The 19464-nt window shown below is 44.0% G+C and overlaps 1 protein-coding gene across 1 annotated transcript in view; it reads right to left on the bottom strand.

Annotated features, from left to right (window-relative positions):
- LOC129133622 (hsp90 co-chaperone Cdc37-like 1) overlaps positions 1–16973 on the bottom strand; it is a 75986-nt gene extending 59013 nt beyond the window's left edge. Inside the window, exon 1 of the mRNA XM_077193194.1 lies at positions 16845–16973. Within this exon, the coding sequence (XP_077049309.1) occupies positions 16845–16946 (102 nt within the window). The 5' untranslated portion in view covers positions 16947–16973. The remainder of the gene's footprint in view (positions 1–16844) is intronic.
- Positions 16974–19464: the final 2491 nt, after the last annotated feature.

Raw genomic sequence — 19464 nt, 5'->3', positions numbered from 1 at the left:
GGGGACAGTGTGGCTGGACAGTGCCCAGGCAGAAAGGGACCTGGGATGACAGCCGGCTGAACATGAGCCAGCAGTGTGCCCTGGTGGACAAGAAGGCCAACGGCATCCTGGCCTGTATCAGGAATAGTGTGGCCAGCAGGAGCAGGGAGGTCATTCTCTCCCTGTACTCAGCACTGGTGGGGCCACACCTTGAGTGGTGTGTCCAGTTCTGGCCCCCTCAGTTTAGGAAGGACATTGAGATGCTTGAGCACGTCCAGAGGAGGGCAACGAGGCTGGTGAGGGGCTTGGAACTCAAGCCCTATGAGGAATGATTGAAGGACCTGGGGTTGTTTAGCCTGGAGAAAAGGAGACTCAGAGGTGACCTTATCATTCTCTACAACTTCCTGAAGGGTAGTTGTAGTCAGGTGGGGGTTGGTCTCTTTCTCCAGGTAACAACTGACAGAACAAGAGGTCACAGTCTCAAGCTGCATCAAGGGAAATACAGGTTTAGATATTAGGAAGAAGTTTTACACAGAAAGAGTGATAAAGTACTGGAATGGTCTGCCCGGGGAGGTGGTGGAGTCACCATCCCTGGATGTGTTTAAGAAAAGACTGGATGTGGCACTCGGTGCCATGGTTTAGTTGAGGTGTCAGGGAACGGGTTGGACTCAATGATCTTGAAGGTCTCTTCCAACCTTGTGTTTCTGTGATTCTGTGAAATTTTGTGGATGACTAAAGGCAGCCATCTTGTGACCCTCAGCAGTCCTGATGCCCTTTGAGCTATTCTGGACCACAGTGGACTGTGCCAGCACCTCCCTCTGAGTGGGATGCCTCTCAGAGCTCACAAACCTTCAAGTTTGCAATACTCAAAAGACTGTCGCTGATGACAAGACCTAGGCTGATACCCCCTCCCCCCGACACTCCTTGAGGTGCAACCCATGTCGGTTGAGAAACATAAATGGATATGACTTGAATATTTCACTGGACTTCAGGGAGCATTTTTTATAGGTACCTCTACACACATAGATACAGATGTATATATCTCTGCCTGTGTGCATGTGTGTAAATTGATTATGGTATGAATAGTGTTATTGTGAATCTATAATTAAGTCACTGTTACAATTGTAGTAAATCCTATTGAACCACCTTTTTAATGTTAAATTAGTCAATGATTAAGTGCTGCTAAATCCTTTTGTAACCTTTTCTTTTGTATTTGTATCCTTTGCACCCTTACCCTTTTGCATCCCCAGTCTCTGTCTAAATCATTTTGAATTGATTCTAATCTGATTTTCCTAATGAAACAGAGTGGAGTAGAAATCCATTTCAGATTTAGGTGAAATGTGCTGCTTTGAATTATTAAGTCTGTAGCTTGCTAACATAAGTGAACTTGTTTAGTCTGTTATCTTTGCTGCGCTCACAAAAACTGCCTCAGCCGAGGAAAAAGGAATGCAATTTCCAAGCTGAAGAGACAAGAAGAGCCCCTTGAACTTTGAAACGAAGGCAAGAGATGGACAGGATGACCAGAGAGTTTTCTCTGTACAAGGACTAGTTGCAAGTTGTAATGGGAAACCAGTAAAATGAATATGCATGAACCTATTGTGAAAGTCTATGCACATGTACCAGTAAGGGGGGATAAAAAAGGTTTGGGAATTCTCAGGGGTGTGCACGTCCTTTAGGGGGAATGATCCCCACATGCATCCAGCTCTGTAATAAACATACTGGCTTTAAAACTTTTACAAAGTTGTGGAGTTAGTTTTTTTTCCGCAAATCACTATGTATACTTCATCTATGTAGTAAAGTAATAGAGTGAACCTTGCCATCAAACTGTTAAATCACGCTTTCACAAATTAATATTAAAACCTGCTTTCTGCCAATGCCTTTAATAGTGATTGTTAAAGTGGCCCAAACCACTCATTCAGACCCAATAAAACCAGTTTACAGAATCAATTTACAGAGAGAGAAATCTGGTTTTCTGATCTTGAGTTCCCTTTGCATTTGGAATATGAGCATTATCATGATATTTTAAAGTGGGTTTTTCTTAGAGTAGCCATTTTATTACTTTCTACTTTCTTCTTCTGCCAAAACTGGGTTTTGTCAACTCTGCCATTTATCACAATTCAATTTTTTGAACCATTCCACACTGCATAAACCACCATTCAGGAGTCTGTATATACAAATATTTTGTCCTTGCAGACTAGACAAAAGGGATTAACACTGTAACAATTGAAATTCCACCACCTGCCCCTGCAAAGCTGATTACAGGGGCTAAAATAATCAAAATCTGAACTGATATGATGTTAAAATCTGTACTCTGGTTCTTGGGGCAAGGGATAGGGTTTTACTAAGTGTATATCCAGGACAAAAGATAGCTTATAATGTATGCATATTAAGATTGGGATGACATTGAAAGTAGAGTTTATAATGGATATATGTTCAAACAGTTCTTAAATATGTATTTCACTGAGATAAAGGATGCAATGGATTGGGCATGAAGTACAGGGGTTTGGTAACAGGGGGGCTGCAGGAGTGATGTGTGCAGGGAGAGGCCATGTACTCCTATTTGCTAGTCATAGCTGTTCCAGACAGCTCTGAAGATGATGTAAATAATCCACTGCAAATCAAAACTTGGTGCATCTGGTTCTTCTGCTCAAGGACATTTAAGAAAGAGTGGCAGCTGGTAGGAGGAGAAGTATAAGGAGACAATGTAGTGTCTTGAATTGCCAAGCAAATTGTATTCTATTTGCCATCTGTATGGCAGTTGTCTTCTGTTAAGTGAGCAGTTTTCCTTATCTCTTCCACAACCAATCCTCCCTCCAGGGAGACATCTACTAAGAATAGGCTATTGCATGTCACTGCATGACTGATAAGAACTATAGCATCCCATTGTGAGATGCTCCGCCCAGGGGGAGGAGCCAAGCATTCCTACCCAGATATAATCTTGAGATTCTGGAACACCAGCACAGCTTTCTCCACTGGATTTCCCCAGAGGAACAGCTGCCTCTTCCACTGGATCTTCAGAGGAAGAATACACCCTTTTCTACAGGATCCCTGCTCCAACAGAACCACACCTGACACTCCAGGAGGACTGCAGCCAAAATTCCAATTAAACTGCTGCTACCAACACCCGGACCAACAGGGTGTCAGGTTGTATTCTGACTCTGTCAGTGTTGTTTTGGTTTACTGCATTGTTTATTTTATCTTTTTATTTTCTACCCTAATAAAGAACTGTTATTCCTGCTCCCATAGTTTTACCTGAAAGACCCTTAATTTCAAATTTATAACAATTCAAAGAGAGGGGGTTTACATTTTTCCATGTCAGGGGAGGCTCCTGCCTTCCTTAGCAGACACCTGTCTTTCCAAACCAAGACATGTAGGTAGGTACCAGCTAGAGATGCAATCTTGAAAGGAATTACTCCACACCAGAGCAGCTGCACCCTGAAGAGACTGCACCCTGTAGTTAAGCCATGTTGAAGAAGGCACACTTTCAAATGGCCTGCAACTCATGGAAGAATCCACGCTAAAGCAGAGGAAAATGAGTAAGAAGCAAGGAGTGGTGAAAGAAAATGGGAAAGCAGCAAGGAGCAACAGAAAGAAATCGCTATGCAGATCATCGAATCAAAGAATGGGTGGGGTTGGAAAGGACCTTAAAGATCATCTAGTTCCAACCCCTTGCTGTGGACAGGGACATCTTCCAATGGACCAGGTTGCTCAGAGCCCCATCCAGTCTGGCCTTGAACAGTGCCAGGGATGGGGCATCCACAGCTTCTCTGGGAAACCTGTGCCAGTGCCTCACCACCCTCACAGTAAAGAATTTCTTCCCAATATCCAATCTAAATTGGCCCTTTTTCAGCTTAAAGCCATTCTCCCTTGTCCTGTCACAACATGCTCTTCTAAATAGCCTCTATCTTTCTTGTAGGCTTCATTCAGGTACTGCAAGGCTGCAATTAAGTCACCCCCAAGCCGCCTCTTTTCCATGCTGGACAAGCCCAATTCTCTCATCCTTTCCTTGTAGGAGAGGTGCTCCATCCCTCTAATCCTCTTGGTGGCCTCTGGACTCACTTTTACAGGTCCATGTCCTTCCTGTGCTGGGACCCCAGAGCTGGATTCAGTACTCCAGGTGGGGTGTCATGAGAGTAGAGGGGCAGAATCACTTCCATCACCCTGCTGCCCACGCTGCTCTGGATGCAGTCCAGGACACATTTGGCTTTCTGGGCTGTGAGTGCACATTGCCAGTTCATGTCCAGCTTCTCCTTCACCAGCATCCTCAAGTCCTTCTTAGCAGGGCTGCTCTCAAAATGTTCATCCCCCAGCCAGGATTGATAGCAGTGGTGCACCAGACCCAGGTGCAGCACCAGCACATGGTCTTGTTAAACCTCATGAGATTCCCATGGGACCACTTCTCTAACTTGTCCAAGTCCCTTTGGATGACCCCATCCTTCAGGTGTGTCAACTGCACCACAGCTTGGTGTCATCTGCAAGCTCACTGAGGGTGCACTTGATCCCTTAGTCTGTCATTGATGAAGATATTAAAAAACACAGGTCCCAATACGGACCCCTGAGGGACACCACTTGTCACTGATGTTCATCAGGACTCTGAGCCATTGACCACTACCCTCTGGATGGTACTGATGCCTTGAGAGGCTGAACCTGGAACAGAGACTAGACAGAGCTAAGAGAATAAAGTAGGTATTTATTAAAATGCCTTAAAAGGATACACCTTGGGCAGTACAAGAGCCTGGACAGGGCTACACCCAAGATGGACCCAAAATGGTCACAAAATGGATGCCCAGTCACGAGGTTTCACACTTTTATAAGTTTTGGTCCATTTGCATATTGGAGTTAATTGTCCAATTATAGCCTTGGGTTATGAAGTCCCATCCTTCTTGTTTGCTCTCCACAGTTCTTTGTTGTTTAAACTTTTGGACCTGAAGCTCGTAATGATTGTCCTTGGTCTCAAGCTGGAGAAGGATTGTTTTGTCTACCTACCCTGTGAAGAGAGCTTACTGACACTTAATATGAAGCTCAGAGCTACACGCCTAGGCAGCGCAAAATCTGAGAAATACGAAAGTTAAAACTTAAGGCATCAGTACTGTCCAACCACTTTCTTATCCATCTAACAGTCCACTAATCAAATCCATCTCCCCAATTTAGAGAGGATGCTGTGGCGGACCGTGTCAAAGGCTTTACAGAAGTTCAGACAAATGATATCTGTAGCCCTTCCCTTGCCCACTGATGTAGTCACTACATCATAGAAGGACACTGGGTTGGTCAGGCAGGACTTGCCCTTGGTGAAGCTGTGCTGGCTGTCACTAATCACCTCCCTGTCCTTCATGTGCCTTAGGAGAGCTTCTAGGAGGATCAGTTCCATGATCTTCCCAGGCACAGAGGTGAGGCTGACAGGTTGATAGTTCCCAAAGTCCTCTTTTCTACCCTTTTTTAAGATGGGTACAATGTTTCCCTTTTTCCAGTCATCTGGGACCTCACTCTGGGATTCATCTCATTGGGTCCCATACACTTATGTGTATTCAGGAACCTCAAGTGTCCCCATTCTGCTCTTCATCCACATGGAAGACTGAGGCAAAAAAAGTTGAATACCTTAGCCTTCTCCTCATCTGTTGTTACCAGTTTTCCAGCACTGTTTATCGAGGAGGGTACACCTTCTTTGACCTTCCTTTTCCGGCTGACATACCTGTAGAAGCCCTTCCTATTAATCTTTGCATCCCTTGCCAGGTTCAGTTCCAGCTTCACCTTGGCCTTCCTCACTTCCTCCCTACACGATCAAACTTCATCTCTATATTCTTTCCAGGATACCCAACCTAGCTTAAACTGCCTATGCATTTGTTTCTTGCCATTTAGTTTGACCAACGGGTCCCTATTCAGCCATGCTGGTCTCTTGCCTTCCTTGCCTGATCTCTTGATCCTGGGGATTGTTAGCTCTTGCGCTCTATGGAAAACTTCCTTAAAGATCTGCCAGCTCTGTTCCATTCCCTTAACCTTGAGGGCCGTCTCCCAGGGGATCCCACTGACTATCTCCCATAAGACCTGAAAGTCTGCTTTCCTAAAATTCACTGGCCTGACTTTACCTCTTACCTGACCCACATCCCTCAGGACTGCAAACTCTCCCAGTGCATGATCACTGCAGCTCAGGCTGCCTCCAATCTTGATGTCCCCAATTAGATCACTTGCGTTGGTGACCAACACATCCAGTAACAAATCCCATCTGGTAGGCTGGTATGACTGTTATGGGAGATAAAACAGAGAGTACAATGGAACTGATAAAGGAGCCTGATATCTTAGGCCTAATCAAGCAGAAACCATGGGAGAGACAGACACATAACTGCTCCCTGATGTAGAAGTGACCAAGAGACATGTTGTGAAACTTTGTAATGATTACCAGCTAACTGAGATGAAGAATGTGTAACCAATGGGAAAGTGATACCAAACATAGAATCCTATATAACTACCATATCCGTAAAACCATAAATAAACGCTTTGTATTCTCAATAAAAATTGGCTTCTGATCCAAACTCAGATGTCCCCATCATCACTAATTGGTGCCCCCGCGAGAGGAGCAAGAACCAGCCTATCTGCACTGCAGTGAGTCCCCAGAACTGGAAGTGCTGGTGCGAGAACCAGGAGTGGGCCCAAAATAATCTCTCCATGAAGAAGGAGGTGAGCCAGGGGGAACATGGGACAAAATATGTCTAAAGAAGAGAGAGGCATTTTGGAACTAATGCTTGCTTTGCTTGCAAAACATGGCAAATCCTTGCCAAAGCTGACTTGAAACTCATTCTAAAATGGGTGGCTGTTAAACATTCGAACATCACTGCCTCCTCTATTTTTAGAACTGCTGATTGGGATGATGTAGGGGTTATGTCCTACGATTTTGCTACCACGGGACATGAGCCAGCAATGCATATGCCCCTGTCCTGAAGAATAATTTTTGAGACATTGAAAAAGCAAGAGCAGTCTCAGGCTGTATCCTCTGCAAATACCACCGGCCCCCTACCCCACTCTGACTCTCCCTGCCCTCTTGAAACTGGCACCTCTGATACTGAAGAGCAGCTGCAGCCTTTTAACCTCCCCTCTGCCCAGACAAAGGAGGGGAAGGCATCCTGTCTCGTGGTCGTTAGCAGCTTATATCGCTGACTGAGGTTCTAGCAGTGAGGAGGAGGGGGACCCCTTTGATCCAGGACCAATAGATTCAGATTATAAGACTGATCTATTCCCTCCTGACCCTCATAACTGGATGCGGTAAAGAAAAAGGCTCTTAAGGAGGGGGGCTTTGATATCGCAGCGAAAATAGTCACGCCAGTCAGGCTTTGCGGCGCCAGGGGAAACAACCCACAGTGGGAACCCCTCGCTATTCGGAAATTAAGGAACTATGCATGGCTACAGAACACAGGTTGGGGTCTCTCTGTTTTGCTAATCTTTTACGGTCTACGTTGTCAACTCATCTTATGACCCTTCGTGATTTAAAGAGACTGGCGAAAGTATTATTAACCCTAACTCAGTATGCTATTTTTGATGCTCAGTGGAAAAAGAGGTTAGAAGCTTTGCTTGTAAGGTTTGTAGGGCATACAAACCCGAATATCACAGCTCTCATGATTGACCACCTGGCCGGGGAAGGGGCTCACTCAGATCCTGTGGGGCAAGCCCGCATTCCTAGAGAAGCCCTTGAGGGCATTATTAAAGCTGCTTGTATGGAATTTTTAAAGGTTCCCAATGCTGTGGCCCCTCAAAAAGTATTTACTAATGTAAAGCAACGACCAGCTGAATCTTACATGCAATTTATTGACTTAAAACAAGCTTGTGAAAGACAAATTGAGAATGACATTGCCAGAGAAGTGTTGCTTTTAAAATTAGCTGTTGAAAATGCTAATGAGGACTGTAAAAAACTGCTTAAGTCCTTGCCTAAGGAGGAACCCACCCTGCTGGAAATGATTGAGGCATGTAATTGCCTCGGCACACTTCAGCATACAGCAACAGTTACTTATGAGGCTGTGGGGGCTGGTATAGCTAATGCCTTTGCAGCTTTGAAGATTATGCCAGGGGACCCACAAACATGCTTCGGATGCGGGAAATCTGGGCATTTGAAAAAGGACTGTTTCCAAAAGGGAGAGGCTAGATCCAAAGCTCCCAGTATTTGCCCTCAGTGCCGTAAGGGAAGCATGATGCTAATCAATGTTGGTCCAAGTATGATTTTGAAGGGCATCTGATATCGGAAAACTGGAGGTGAAGCGCAGGTGTCACTGCATGAAGACACAAATGCCCCAGCCAATGCCTCAGAGCAGAACACAGTAAGCCTCAGCCCAGCTGCCCCCACAAGCAGCCTTCACTGGACCATCACCAATTTACAACCCGACACACCAGGGAGCGCAGGACTGGACCTGGCAACCTCCATCACAGTAACCTTACTTGATTCATCTGTTCATTTGCTTCCCACAGGAGTTTTCAGACTACCAGGGCAGTGTATGCATGCATTGCTTTTAGGTCAGTCATCCACCTCTTTGATGGGGCTGTTTGTTCTCCCTGGGGTTATAGATTCTGACTCTGACAATGAAATCATGATAATGGCCTGGACACCTTGACCACCTTGCACCATTCCCCAAGGGACTCGAGTAGCTCAATTGATTTTACTTCCCCAAACCATGAACGTACCCTTCACAGACGTAACTCGATAAGGGGTATTTGGGTCTACTGGGACACCCCAAGTATGCTGGGTACAACCTATATTAGAACAACATCCCACATGCCACTGTACCCTGACATTAAAAGGACAAGAGATAATGCTTGTCAGTCTCATAGACACAGGGGCTGACATTACAGTTATCTCAAGCTAAATGGCCCTCACAATGGTCCCTTGCTGAAGTGCTTCAGGCACTTTCAGGCATTGGAGGGAGCAGCTGCAGCTATCAAAGCTGGCACTTGATATAGATCAAAGGCCCTGAGGGACACCTTGCCTCAGTCAAACTGTTTGTGTTACCAGTGTAGATGGTGCTATGGGGGAGGGATGTTCTCTCCCAATGGGGCTTTAGAACTTAATCAGATTTTTAATGGGGGCCATTGAAGCACAGACACTTTAAAACTAACCTGGAAAACAGCAAAACTGGTTTGGGTGGATCAATGGCCCCTACCACTGCAAAACCTGTGCACATTAACAGAGTTGGTACAACAACTCCTGAAAGGGTGTATAGTCCCTTCTATCTGTCCTTGGAATCCTCCTGTGTTTGTTATCAAAAAACAAACTGGCAAGTGGCATTTACTCCATGATCTTCTAAAAATTAATGCAGCTATGGAGGACATAGGGGCATTACAGCTTGGTCTCCCATCTCCTACCATGATCCCCCAAAATTGGCACTTGACTATTATTGATTTAAAAGATTGGTTTTTTGATATTCCTTTACATCCTGATGATGCTCCATAATTTTCCTTTTTCGTTCCTAGCACAATCATGCAAGCACCCTTACAGCAATACCACTAGGTTGTTTTACCTCAAGGCATGAAAAACTCCCCTACTATTTTCCAGTGATGTGTTGCTAAAGTCCTCAGTCCTGTTCATCAACAAATGCCTAATGTTTTTTTGTATCATTATATGGATGATGTTCTTGTAGCAGCTGAACAACAGGAAGTCATGGAGAAAACCTTAGCTCTTGTCACTGAAGCTGTAAATCAGGTAGGGCTTTGCATAGCTCCTGAAAAGGTACAAAAACACCTCCCATGGAGGTATTTAGGGTGGCACATTGGAGTCCATTCAATTTCCCCCCAAGCTCTGCAAATTCAGACAAACATTTGCACCTTACATGATGTGCAAAAACTTTTGGGAACAATCAACTGGGTGCCCTCCTTGTTACTAATTTCAAATGCAGAGCTAAGTCCTTTGTTTGAATTGCTAAAAGGAGACTCAGACCTTTTATCACCTAGGCAACTTTACAAGCTCAGCAGGCACTGCAAATGTGTATCTGATGCCTTAGTAAGCTAACAAGCCAAACACTGGGCATCTGAACTGCCTTTCTTTTTTATAATATTACATTCGGCAAAACAGCCCCATGCTTTGATTTATCAATGGGACTCCAAGGCACCAGACCCTTTGCTTATCATTGAATGGATTTTTTTACCACACCAAATGACAAAAACCATCAGTACTCAACATGAAATGATGGCCCAACAAGTTGTTAAGGCCTGACAGAGACTCACATCTCTTGCAGGAGTGGAAATTTCCACTATTTTCCTGCCTCTTAGCATGTTTTATTCTTTTTATTTCAGGAAGCAGAGGCTGTTCAGATGGCCTTTGCTGAATTCAGCAGACAAATCTCAAAACATCCTCCAAAACATAAGCTTTTAACACCTCTATTTCAATTGATAGAAAAACCAAAGAGGAGTGAGGTTCCACTTCAAGCCTTAACAGTATTCACAGATGGTTCTGGTTGCTCTCATAAATCAATGGTAATATGGAGAGACCCCTCTTCTAGTGCCTGGAGAGCAGATGTATCCACAGTTGAGGGATCCCCCCCAAATTGTTGAACTTGATGCTGTTGACAGAGCTTTTCAAAAATTTTCTGTTCCTTTTAATCTGGTTACAGATTCAGCTTATGTTGCAGGAATTGCGATGAGAGCTGAAGCATCAGATTTGAAAGAAGTCGAAAATTCACAATTTTTTTATTGGTTGCAGCTCCTTGTTTTTTCCTTAGAAAACAGAACTTCCCCTTACTTTGTTATGCATATTCAATAGTATACAGACCTTCCCGTATTTTTAGCTGAAGGGAACAGGCAAGCTGACGTTTTAACAATGTCTGTACTGCAATCTGCTCTACCTGATAAGATAGAACAGGCTAAATTGAGCCATTCCTTTTTTCACCAAAATGCTGCCTCAGAATCAAGGGTTTACAGAAACTCAAAGAGTTAATAGTTCAGCTAGATTTAGTTAGGAGGGATAGAAACAATTAAGAATATACCAAGAAGAGTAGAAGTAATGAGAAGTAGTTAATTATTAGCAGATAGAATAGTTAAGGCTAAGATATAAATAATATATTTGTCTTTACTGTGTTTAAAGAAGCAGGATGGGATGCTGATATAATTGTGAAAAGGCAGAGGACCGTGGCCTGCACCTGGGCCCTGAAAGTTGAGCTATAGCCAAGGGGTCCAAAGCCTGCCAACAAGGCAAAAGGAAAAGGTCACTTTGACCTCAGAAGACCACTGACCCATTTCAAAACCCACCAACCTATTTCAAGTGAAAGACTGCGCAAGCGTGAAAGAACTTTGGACTCAATTGTAATACATTTTAATACAAAGTGAGGGTAGGCAGGGTTAAGTAATGAATATGTATTAGGTGTTTTGGAAATTATATGAATATGTCAGACTTTTTTAGATGAATAGAGAGCCAGAGCCTGTGATTCTTTGCACATTCCTATGGAAATAATTCCACTTGTGCCTGGTGCTGTAATAAATATACCACTTTTCAACTTAATTAGTTGAAGAGTCGTTTGTCCGTGCTTCATCTCTTTGATTCGACACTTTGGCATTACTAAAGCTCAAGCTTCAGGAATTATTGCTGTTTGTCCTGATTGTCAAAGGTGTTCTTTTGCCTCTGTTGCAGGAGGCGTTAATCCCAGAGGGCTTCAGAGCCTCCAAGTCTGGCAGTCAGACGTTACCCATTTTTCTGAATTTGGCGATTTAAAATACATTCATTCCTCTACTGATACCTTTTCTGGTGCTCTTTTTGCATCAGCCCATTCAAGAGAAACAGCTAAAGATGTCTGTAGACACTTTGCTGCTTTTAGCAACTCTTGGTATACTATCTGAAATAAAGAGACAATGGCCCAGCTTATACTTCCCGTCGAGTTGCTACCTTTTTTGCCTTATGGGGAATTATGCACAAAACAGGGAGTCCTCATTCCCCAACAGGCCAATCTATCATTGAACAGGCTTATGGCTCCCTCAAGTGTCTCTTAGTCCAATAGAAGGGGGGAGCCGGAGATGGCACCCCTGCCCAGAGACTGCAGAAAGCCCTTTTTGTTTTCAACTTTTTGAATTGCTCTTTGATGGACCCTAACCCACCAATTGTTCAACATTTTAATTGCAATTCACAATTGCAACAAAAAGAAAAACCCCCCGTTTTAGTGAAGGATCCAGAATCCCGTAAAATATTGGGGCCTTATTCTTTGATCACCTGGGGTAGAGGTTTTGCTTGTCTCCACAGAGAATGGTCCTAAGTGGATTCCAGCAAAGAATGTGAAGCCGTTTGGAGAACCTTTGACTGCATCACCTGAAGATTTGTTGGAGCTCTGGATGCTGAGAATTTTAAACTTTCTGTGCTGAAAGGCACAGACCCGCAGGAGAACACTGCATTTGACCTGGGGCTGTGGAGAAGGCTTCCAAAATTGATTAGTAGCACTGGGATTATGGGTGTGTAGTTGGTTAGAAGTGTGTGATCTCATAGGGTGAAAAAACTTAGATTTGGGGTTTTGGTACATGGTGATATATGGGAGCCAAGATGGAGAATTTTGGGCATGGGTTAGATGTCTTTTTGCACCTTCTTCTTTCTTCTTCTTTATGGATCTGGGTGGTTTTCTCTAATTGGATGAAAGATGTCCACATTGTGGATTTTCGGTGATCATAATTGGGTTAGAAGCATAAATAATATAGATGTCAACTGTTTATTGGGTAATTGGGACTTAAATAGCCTTGAACAGACACCATTTTAGGGCACTTTCTCGACTTGTTAGGGAGAACTCAAATCTCGTGAGTTTGTAATAGATAAGGATAATAAACTTCAGAGTGAGTCTTCAAAAACAACGTTTCCTGAGTATTATTCGCCCTGACCTTGGAGCAAGAAAGAGCCTGAAATTCCAACATATGGTGCCCATCGTGTGAGGAGAAAGCCTAAGCTCCTAGGCCAGGACTTCTGAAGGAAGAAATCAGCAGTATATGCAGAAGAAGCAGCGTTAAGCTGGTGTGTAGCAGCGTTAAGCTGGTGTGTGGCAGCAAAAAGCTGGAAAAACTGAATCCCCAGGGACAAGACCAGCTCGGATCTGAAGTTCATGTCTGCTGGCCAGAGGCAAGACTGTGAGACTGAGGTTATCAGCTGACCTTTGAGTCAGGTAGGAATCTTTTTATATCTTCCTTCACGGCCAAAAACAGTATAAAAATGGGGAATGTAACATCCAAGACACAAAAAGAAGCAACAGAAAAATTAGAATCCATAGTTTAAAATCATCCTATCCCTGTTTCAAGAGACGAATTGTGAGACCTGTTAACTTGGGTCCGAGAAAAGTTTACAACTGCAGATATAGAATTGCTTTTCAGTCCATCTGTGAGGCTCTGTCAGTTTAAAACTATATGATGAAGCCACATTTAAAAACACCACGGCTGCAAAACTTTTGCCAGCAAGTAGAGCAGTTTATGAATCTATAATCAACATAAAACATACACAAAATACCTCCAGCGACACTAACTCCGCACAGAAAAAAGCAGTGAGTGCGCAGGAAGGGGGAGTGGCTTCGTCAGCTCTGCCAGTGCCCACAGCTTCACTGCCACTTGAAAAATCGCAGATAGCTACCCAGACGGAGATGGGGGCAGCCTAGGCAGTCCAAGAATCCCCCAGCCTTGGGAGGGTACTGCCCACAGATCGGGGACTCCACGGAATATCGAGGACCAGAGAGGGGGGCGATGCGGAACCCGCCTGTACTCAGAAAGCGGCCGATATGCAAATTTCGCAACTTACGAAATCTACGCAGCCAGCAGCTGCACATACGATCTCGGTTCCCGGACTCAGCCAAGCGGCACCGCAGACCCCAGTGGGCAGAGAACAACCCGGGGCGGAGAGACACGCCCCGCAGCCCAGGACGGGCGACATAACCCCCCCCCCCCCGAAGCGGGTGGCCGAGAAGTCTCAGCCTCCTGAAGTGGGCGAGGCGACTCCCCCACACGGGGTGTCCGGCGTGCCCCAGCCTGGAGCAAGCGGGATAGGCGGGGCGGGTGGACCGGCCCCCCCGAACGTACATGCACCACGAGATGCTAGCGCAGCCGCTCCGACACATTCGCAACCAATATTAGAACCACAAAACACGAGGGTTCCCCCAGAAGTTTCGGCAGCTCCGATAACTACCTCCTTCGGGCATTCAGTCACATACCATGGTGCTATCCCGCGGGCGTTTCATAGACTTACTATCCCAGCGCAGAGACTGTGCGTATGCGCTCTATGCTCAACAAGATGGCGGCGCGCTGCACGCGTCTTCCGTACAACAAGATGGTGGTGTTATATGTGTCTCTTCCGTACAACAAGATGGCGGCGCGCTAGGTACTTCCGTGAACAATGCTTACATCGTTCCTCCAAAGCCATCTTGTGAACAAGGTTCTCAACCTCCTGCTACAGCGCCACCACTGGTCGCTTCTATTATTACACCTTCAAATAATTATAATGTACAGCATATACAACCATCAGCTTTTCACACAGGAGGAGGAGAAGGAATGAATGCAGCGTTGGAACCTGAAAAGGGGAATCCTGACATGACAACAACACAATTGATGGCCATGCCAGTGAGGTATTTTGGAGGAAATATACCTGCCAGATGGCTACCATTGGCACATGAAGTAATAAAAAGATTTGAGACAAGCCCTTAGAGAGAGGGGCTCAGGCTCTCCTTATTTCAAACAACTATTGAAAGGCATGCTTGAAGTTTATGATTTCATACCTTATGATTGCAAGTATATTGCAACCACAATTTTAACACTCACAATACATTCTATGGGAGGTCAAATGGAGAAGAGCTTTGAAAAGATTAATAGTATCTTATGCTAGAGGTCCAAATGCAGCTCACATTGGCTCGACTAGGCAGCGATCCACCTCATAACCAACCTGAAACTCAAGCTACAGATCTGCCTCAAAATGTAATAACAGATATTAAAGAAGCAGCTCGAAAAGCCATCTTGCTAGTTCAATCCACTGGAACCCCAGAGGGCACTTTCACAGAAGTAAAGCAAGGAGCATCTGAACCATTCACCTCCTTCATAGATCGCCTTACTCAAGCAGTGGAGGGACAATGCCCTGATGAAGCAGCACAACCACATCTGCTTCAAAGCTTGGCTTTTGCAAATGCCAATGAACAATGTAAGCGCATAATTAGTGCCTTGCCTGGTCCACCACCAACCCTGCCTCAAATGATAGAAGTCTGCAGCAGGATAAGCACTCCTGCACATGGAGCAGCAGTTCAAGCGAATGTCTTGGAAGAACAATTTGGAAAACTCATGGAAGCTTCAGATCAAAGATTAGAAAAAACTCCCACAGCTTTTCAAGTAACCTTTCAACAAGGCAACTCCACAGAAAATGCAGAAATACCAAATCTTTGTCCAAGATGTAGAAAAGGGGAACACTGTGCAAATCAGTGTTATTCCAAATATGACATAGATGGAAATCATTTACCATGGAAAATGCTTCCCAGTGAGTGAAACCACCATGTAAAGATACAAGTATTAGTAATGATTCAACAACCCAAAATGTCTCCGAAGACAGAGCATTTGGGAAACGTCAAGCAGATCCTACCTGCAGGGTCATCAGCTGATTCCCCAATGATTCAGAGTTTGGGGGATTGTTGGTAGCAAGTTTGTAACCTTTGTTATTTCTGTTTTCTATAGGTAATACCGATAAATAGTGATTGTTGTTAATATTACATGAATGCTTAGAAAAGGGGTTGTCTTAACTTCCTCAAACACTTCCTGTTGATAAATTTATTATATAATGTGAATTCTCTGATTTTTGTGATAAGAATTATTATCAAGGTATTGTTGTGGTATTTACTGCCAGCTTTCATGTGTTTTACTCTCTCTTTGTGTGATCACCTACAAGACACGTGTCTCTTCGGGATCCTGCTTTTTGTTTCTTAACTACTCATATGTTTTCTTTATTCAGACTGCTAGTTTCATGGTTTTCTTCAGTTATTATTACAGAGGTACTCCAGCAGAGAGTCCAGCTGTAACATTAACTTCTTTTTTTTGGGTTTCAATTTCATACTAAGTAATCAGTCTTTCATTCAGCTGCACTTCCTCCACCTTCACATTCTCAGTGTCCAGATCCAGGCTCACAATCTTGCCTGTGACCACTTTTAGATCTTTGAAGAAGAAGTTTGCTGTGTTTGAAGAATCTCTATCCTGAAGGAAACTTCGGAGGGATTTGAATACTTGATGGTTTGATTGGTCTTTAACCCTAAGGTTTATTACTCATAACTCTTATTTTTAAGAGTCTTGTTTTAAAATGTGTTAAGTGACACCCACCAATTAGAGTTCGGGCTCTGGCCAAGCTCTAGCTCTACTCGGATGGGATGAATGATAATCAACCCAGATGTCTTCTGCATCAAAAAGTATTCAAATCATTTTGGCTTGGCAATTTGACCATATGTGACAGCTGAGCCTACTTTCAAAGGGAGTTTGGAGACCGATGCACCAGATTTGTGATTATTTAAGAAAAATAAAAAAACTTTAATCACTTCTCAGACTCACATCTTTGCACCTCTTAAGTGGTTTCATTTTATATTTTACACCAAAGAAACTACACGTGTATGAGCCCCTAACAGATTAGTTTCTCCGTGAATTGATTCTGTAAACTGATAGTCAAAAGCCCTTCCCCCAAGAACCCGGAGCGCTGAAATCAGGCACAAACCCTGCAGTTGCAGGCTCTGGCAATACAGAATGCCCCAGCGGTGGGAGTCACATGTGTTTCCACCCAAAGTTTGGTCTAGCAACGGAAACCCATGCCCCTGGTACATGCGGCTGAAGCTCCCCTGCCGGAGGAAGGAAGGAGCTCATGAATTCCCATACAAACTCAGCAGAACAAGAAAACAGCATGACAAATAGTACGGGGAGAAATGTACCTGCCATTCCGACAGGCGCTGAATAGATGTAAGAGTGAATTCCCGTTCCTCATCTTCCTCAACCGAACCAAGACCCTGAAGGGAGGAAAACCACAACGCCATCCTCACCACAAACTACACAATACTGACCGAGCCTCCCCAACCCTGAACCGGATGTTCCTGTTGCTTGAGGTCGTTACGAGCTTCCCCGGAAATGACTCTACACACTACCCCCAACGGCGGACGTTAGGCAGAGCCGACCCTGTCTCCTCCGAGCTAGGGGAGTCTCGATTCCAGCTGACATGAGGTGTATCGCAAATTAGTTTTTAAAAGTCACTTAAAGAATCACCGGCAATGGTATGGGCAAAAGCAGGTTTAATATAAAAATGAAAGCACTACAAAGTTCATTGTCCAGGTTCACTCTACTATTTACTCGAAGGTTACAGCACACAGAGAAAAAACAAACTTCAATCAATCAATCTAAACCCAGTATCAACCCAAAAACTATCTATGTGGAGGCTGGGGCAGGGCGGGGGAGGGGGAAAGGGTAAGGATAGGAAACGGTAAGGATAACAAGGAATAAGGGAGAGCCTTCCATTGAGACACAAGGTTCAGTGTGGATCCCCTTGACAAACTTAACCCCAGATGTAGCCAACGGTTTGGGCCTAAAGGTTTAACAGCACTTGAACATAACAGCACTGAAATAATAGCTTAAGTTAAACAATTTAACAAAATATTCATATAGAATTTCCTATAAGCACAACAGTAACTCACAGGCCTAACTTACTTAAAATCTAAAGTACTCAAGAATCCAGGAGAGAAGCATTCCTAGTACATTTACTATAACATATGAACACTTGCATGCACACAGACCTAAAGGAGTATGTACAAGTTAAATACCTGTGAAAAATTTCCCTCTAGTTCAGTGCTCACTTTGGATGCTTTTGCATTTTCTCAAATGGGCGAAGGGTTGAGCCTTGAGGATTGGAGGTATAAGCCCAGGCTCCTTTGTCAGCATTCATCAGTGGTCCTCTAAGTATAGCAAACTTGAGAGTTCACTGGCTCTGCTAGGTGTCCTACTCAGAAGGAGATGACTGTTTACAGCCTGCTGCAGTCCAGAACAGCTCAAAGGGTCTCACTTAAGACTGCTGTTTAAAGGGTCACAAGAGAATTTGCTTTAGTCACGGGAATTTTCCATCCTGGCTGCAGTTCAGGCTGGTAACTGTGTGAGTTGATACATGATATAAAATTTCGATAGCCAAACCGAATTTTATTTCTATATCTTTCATTTTAAAGAAAGAAAGCAAGCAGCACTGGGTGGCTGGGGACTCACCACTCCACTAATGGCACACACCACTACAAGTTCACCAGAGTATATATACTGTTTTTAAGCCTACAAAGCATTTTCCAGTGTGCTTGTGTTAGTCCGAATCAGCAAATATTAATAAGCTGGGATCAGCAATTTCATAATCCTTCCAGGTGGTCATTGGCTTCCTGTCCTTCTTGTGGTTGTCTGGAGGGAGGCCTTACCAGTGTCTGCTACATGATTTTTATCAAGTGCATCACGCTTTTTATTATAGATAAGCATTTAGTCGCTTTGTTGCAATATTCCTTTAGCTTTACCACAACTTCCTCTATTTTATTCTAAGCATCAGTCGTCTTGCTACTTCATCTCTTTACTATACTTCTTCTATTTCGATGCTTAATTTGGCTAATCGATCAGAAAGTTTCAAAACCGTTCTTTGTAGTTATCCCAGGGAACACATCCACTTTCGACACAGCAGATACAAGCATTTTCTGATTCCATTGCCAATTGACACAAATCACAAAAACATTTTACACAATACAGGCAGGCAGCCAGAACAACCACAAGACCATGGCTGAAATGCGAAGAGTAAATTTATTTCATTACCTTGCTAACTGGAGGATCCTGAAGCAACATCCAGGTGGAGACAAACAAGCAGGAATGCTGGCATGGTTAGGATCAGTCCATGCTACCAGGCAGGGGCTGCTGTTTGCACCCATTTATCAGTGGCCTGTGCATATGTAGTTTGCCACCATGCTGTGATCTCCCCAATGCTTTGCATGACCTCCGAACTTGATCTTCTTTCTCCCAAAACAGGGAGCTCAAGCATGTCCATGAAAATGCTTCCAAGTCTCTGCAAACACCTACGTTATCTCTAAAAAGAAATTCTACTTCTCAAAACAGAGGACAAACAGCAGTAGGCTTAATATGTGGGGTTTCCCACACTGTTATTTCCCAGACCTTGGCATTCCCAGATGCAAGGTCCCTTGAGTGAATCTACAACATTTTTGACTTTCAACACTTTCCTCCCAACAGTAACTTTCTTTGAAAGTTTGATAACAAAAATGTTAATCCATTTGGGTTATTCGGGCAAGAAAAATAATTTTCCAAGGCTGTTTGTTAAAAAATAGGATCTCCTTAGACAGTACAAGTTCCTGGGAATAGACAGTGTTTCTGATAAGCTCAAGAGGAGCTCAGCCCAGGTGCTGTCAAGGCCAATGCCTAATGAGCATTTCTCAGATCATAGTGTAGCCTGGGGGGAAGGGGGTATTGGAGACTGAATGTTATAATTTATGGCTTAAAAATCTTCATGAAGGACCTTTGCCTATTATAGCA

This window comes from Agelaius phoeniceus, chromosome W, assembly GCF_051311805.1.
Source record: "Agelaius phoeniceus isolate bAgePho1 chromosome W, bAgePho1.hap1, whole genome shotgun sequence".
NCBI lineage: Eukaryota > Metazoa > Chordata > Aves > Passeriformes > Icteridae > Agelaius > Agelaius phoeniceus.
This window is presented reverse-complemented; position numbering and strand designations above follow the sequence as displayed.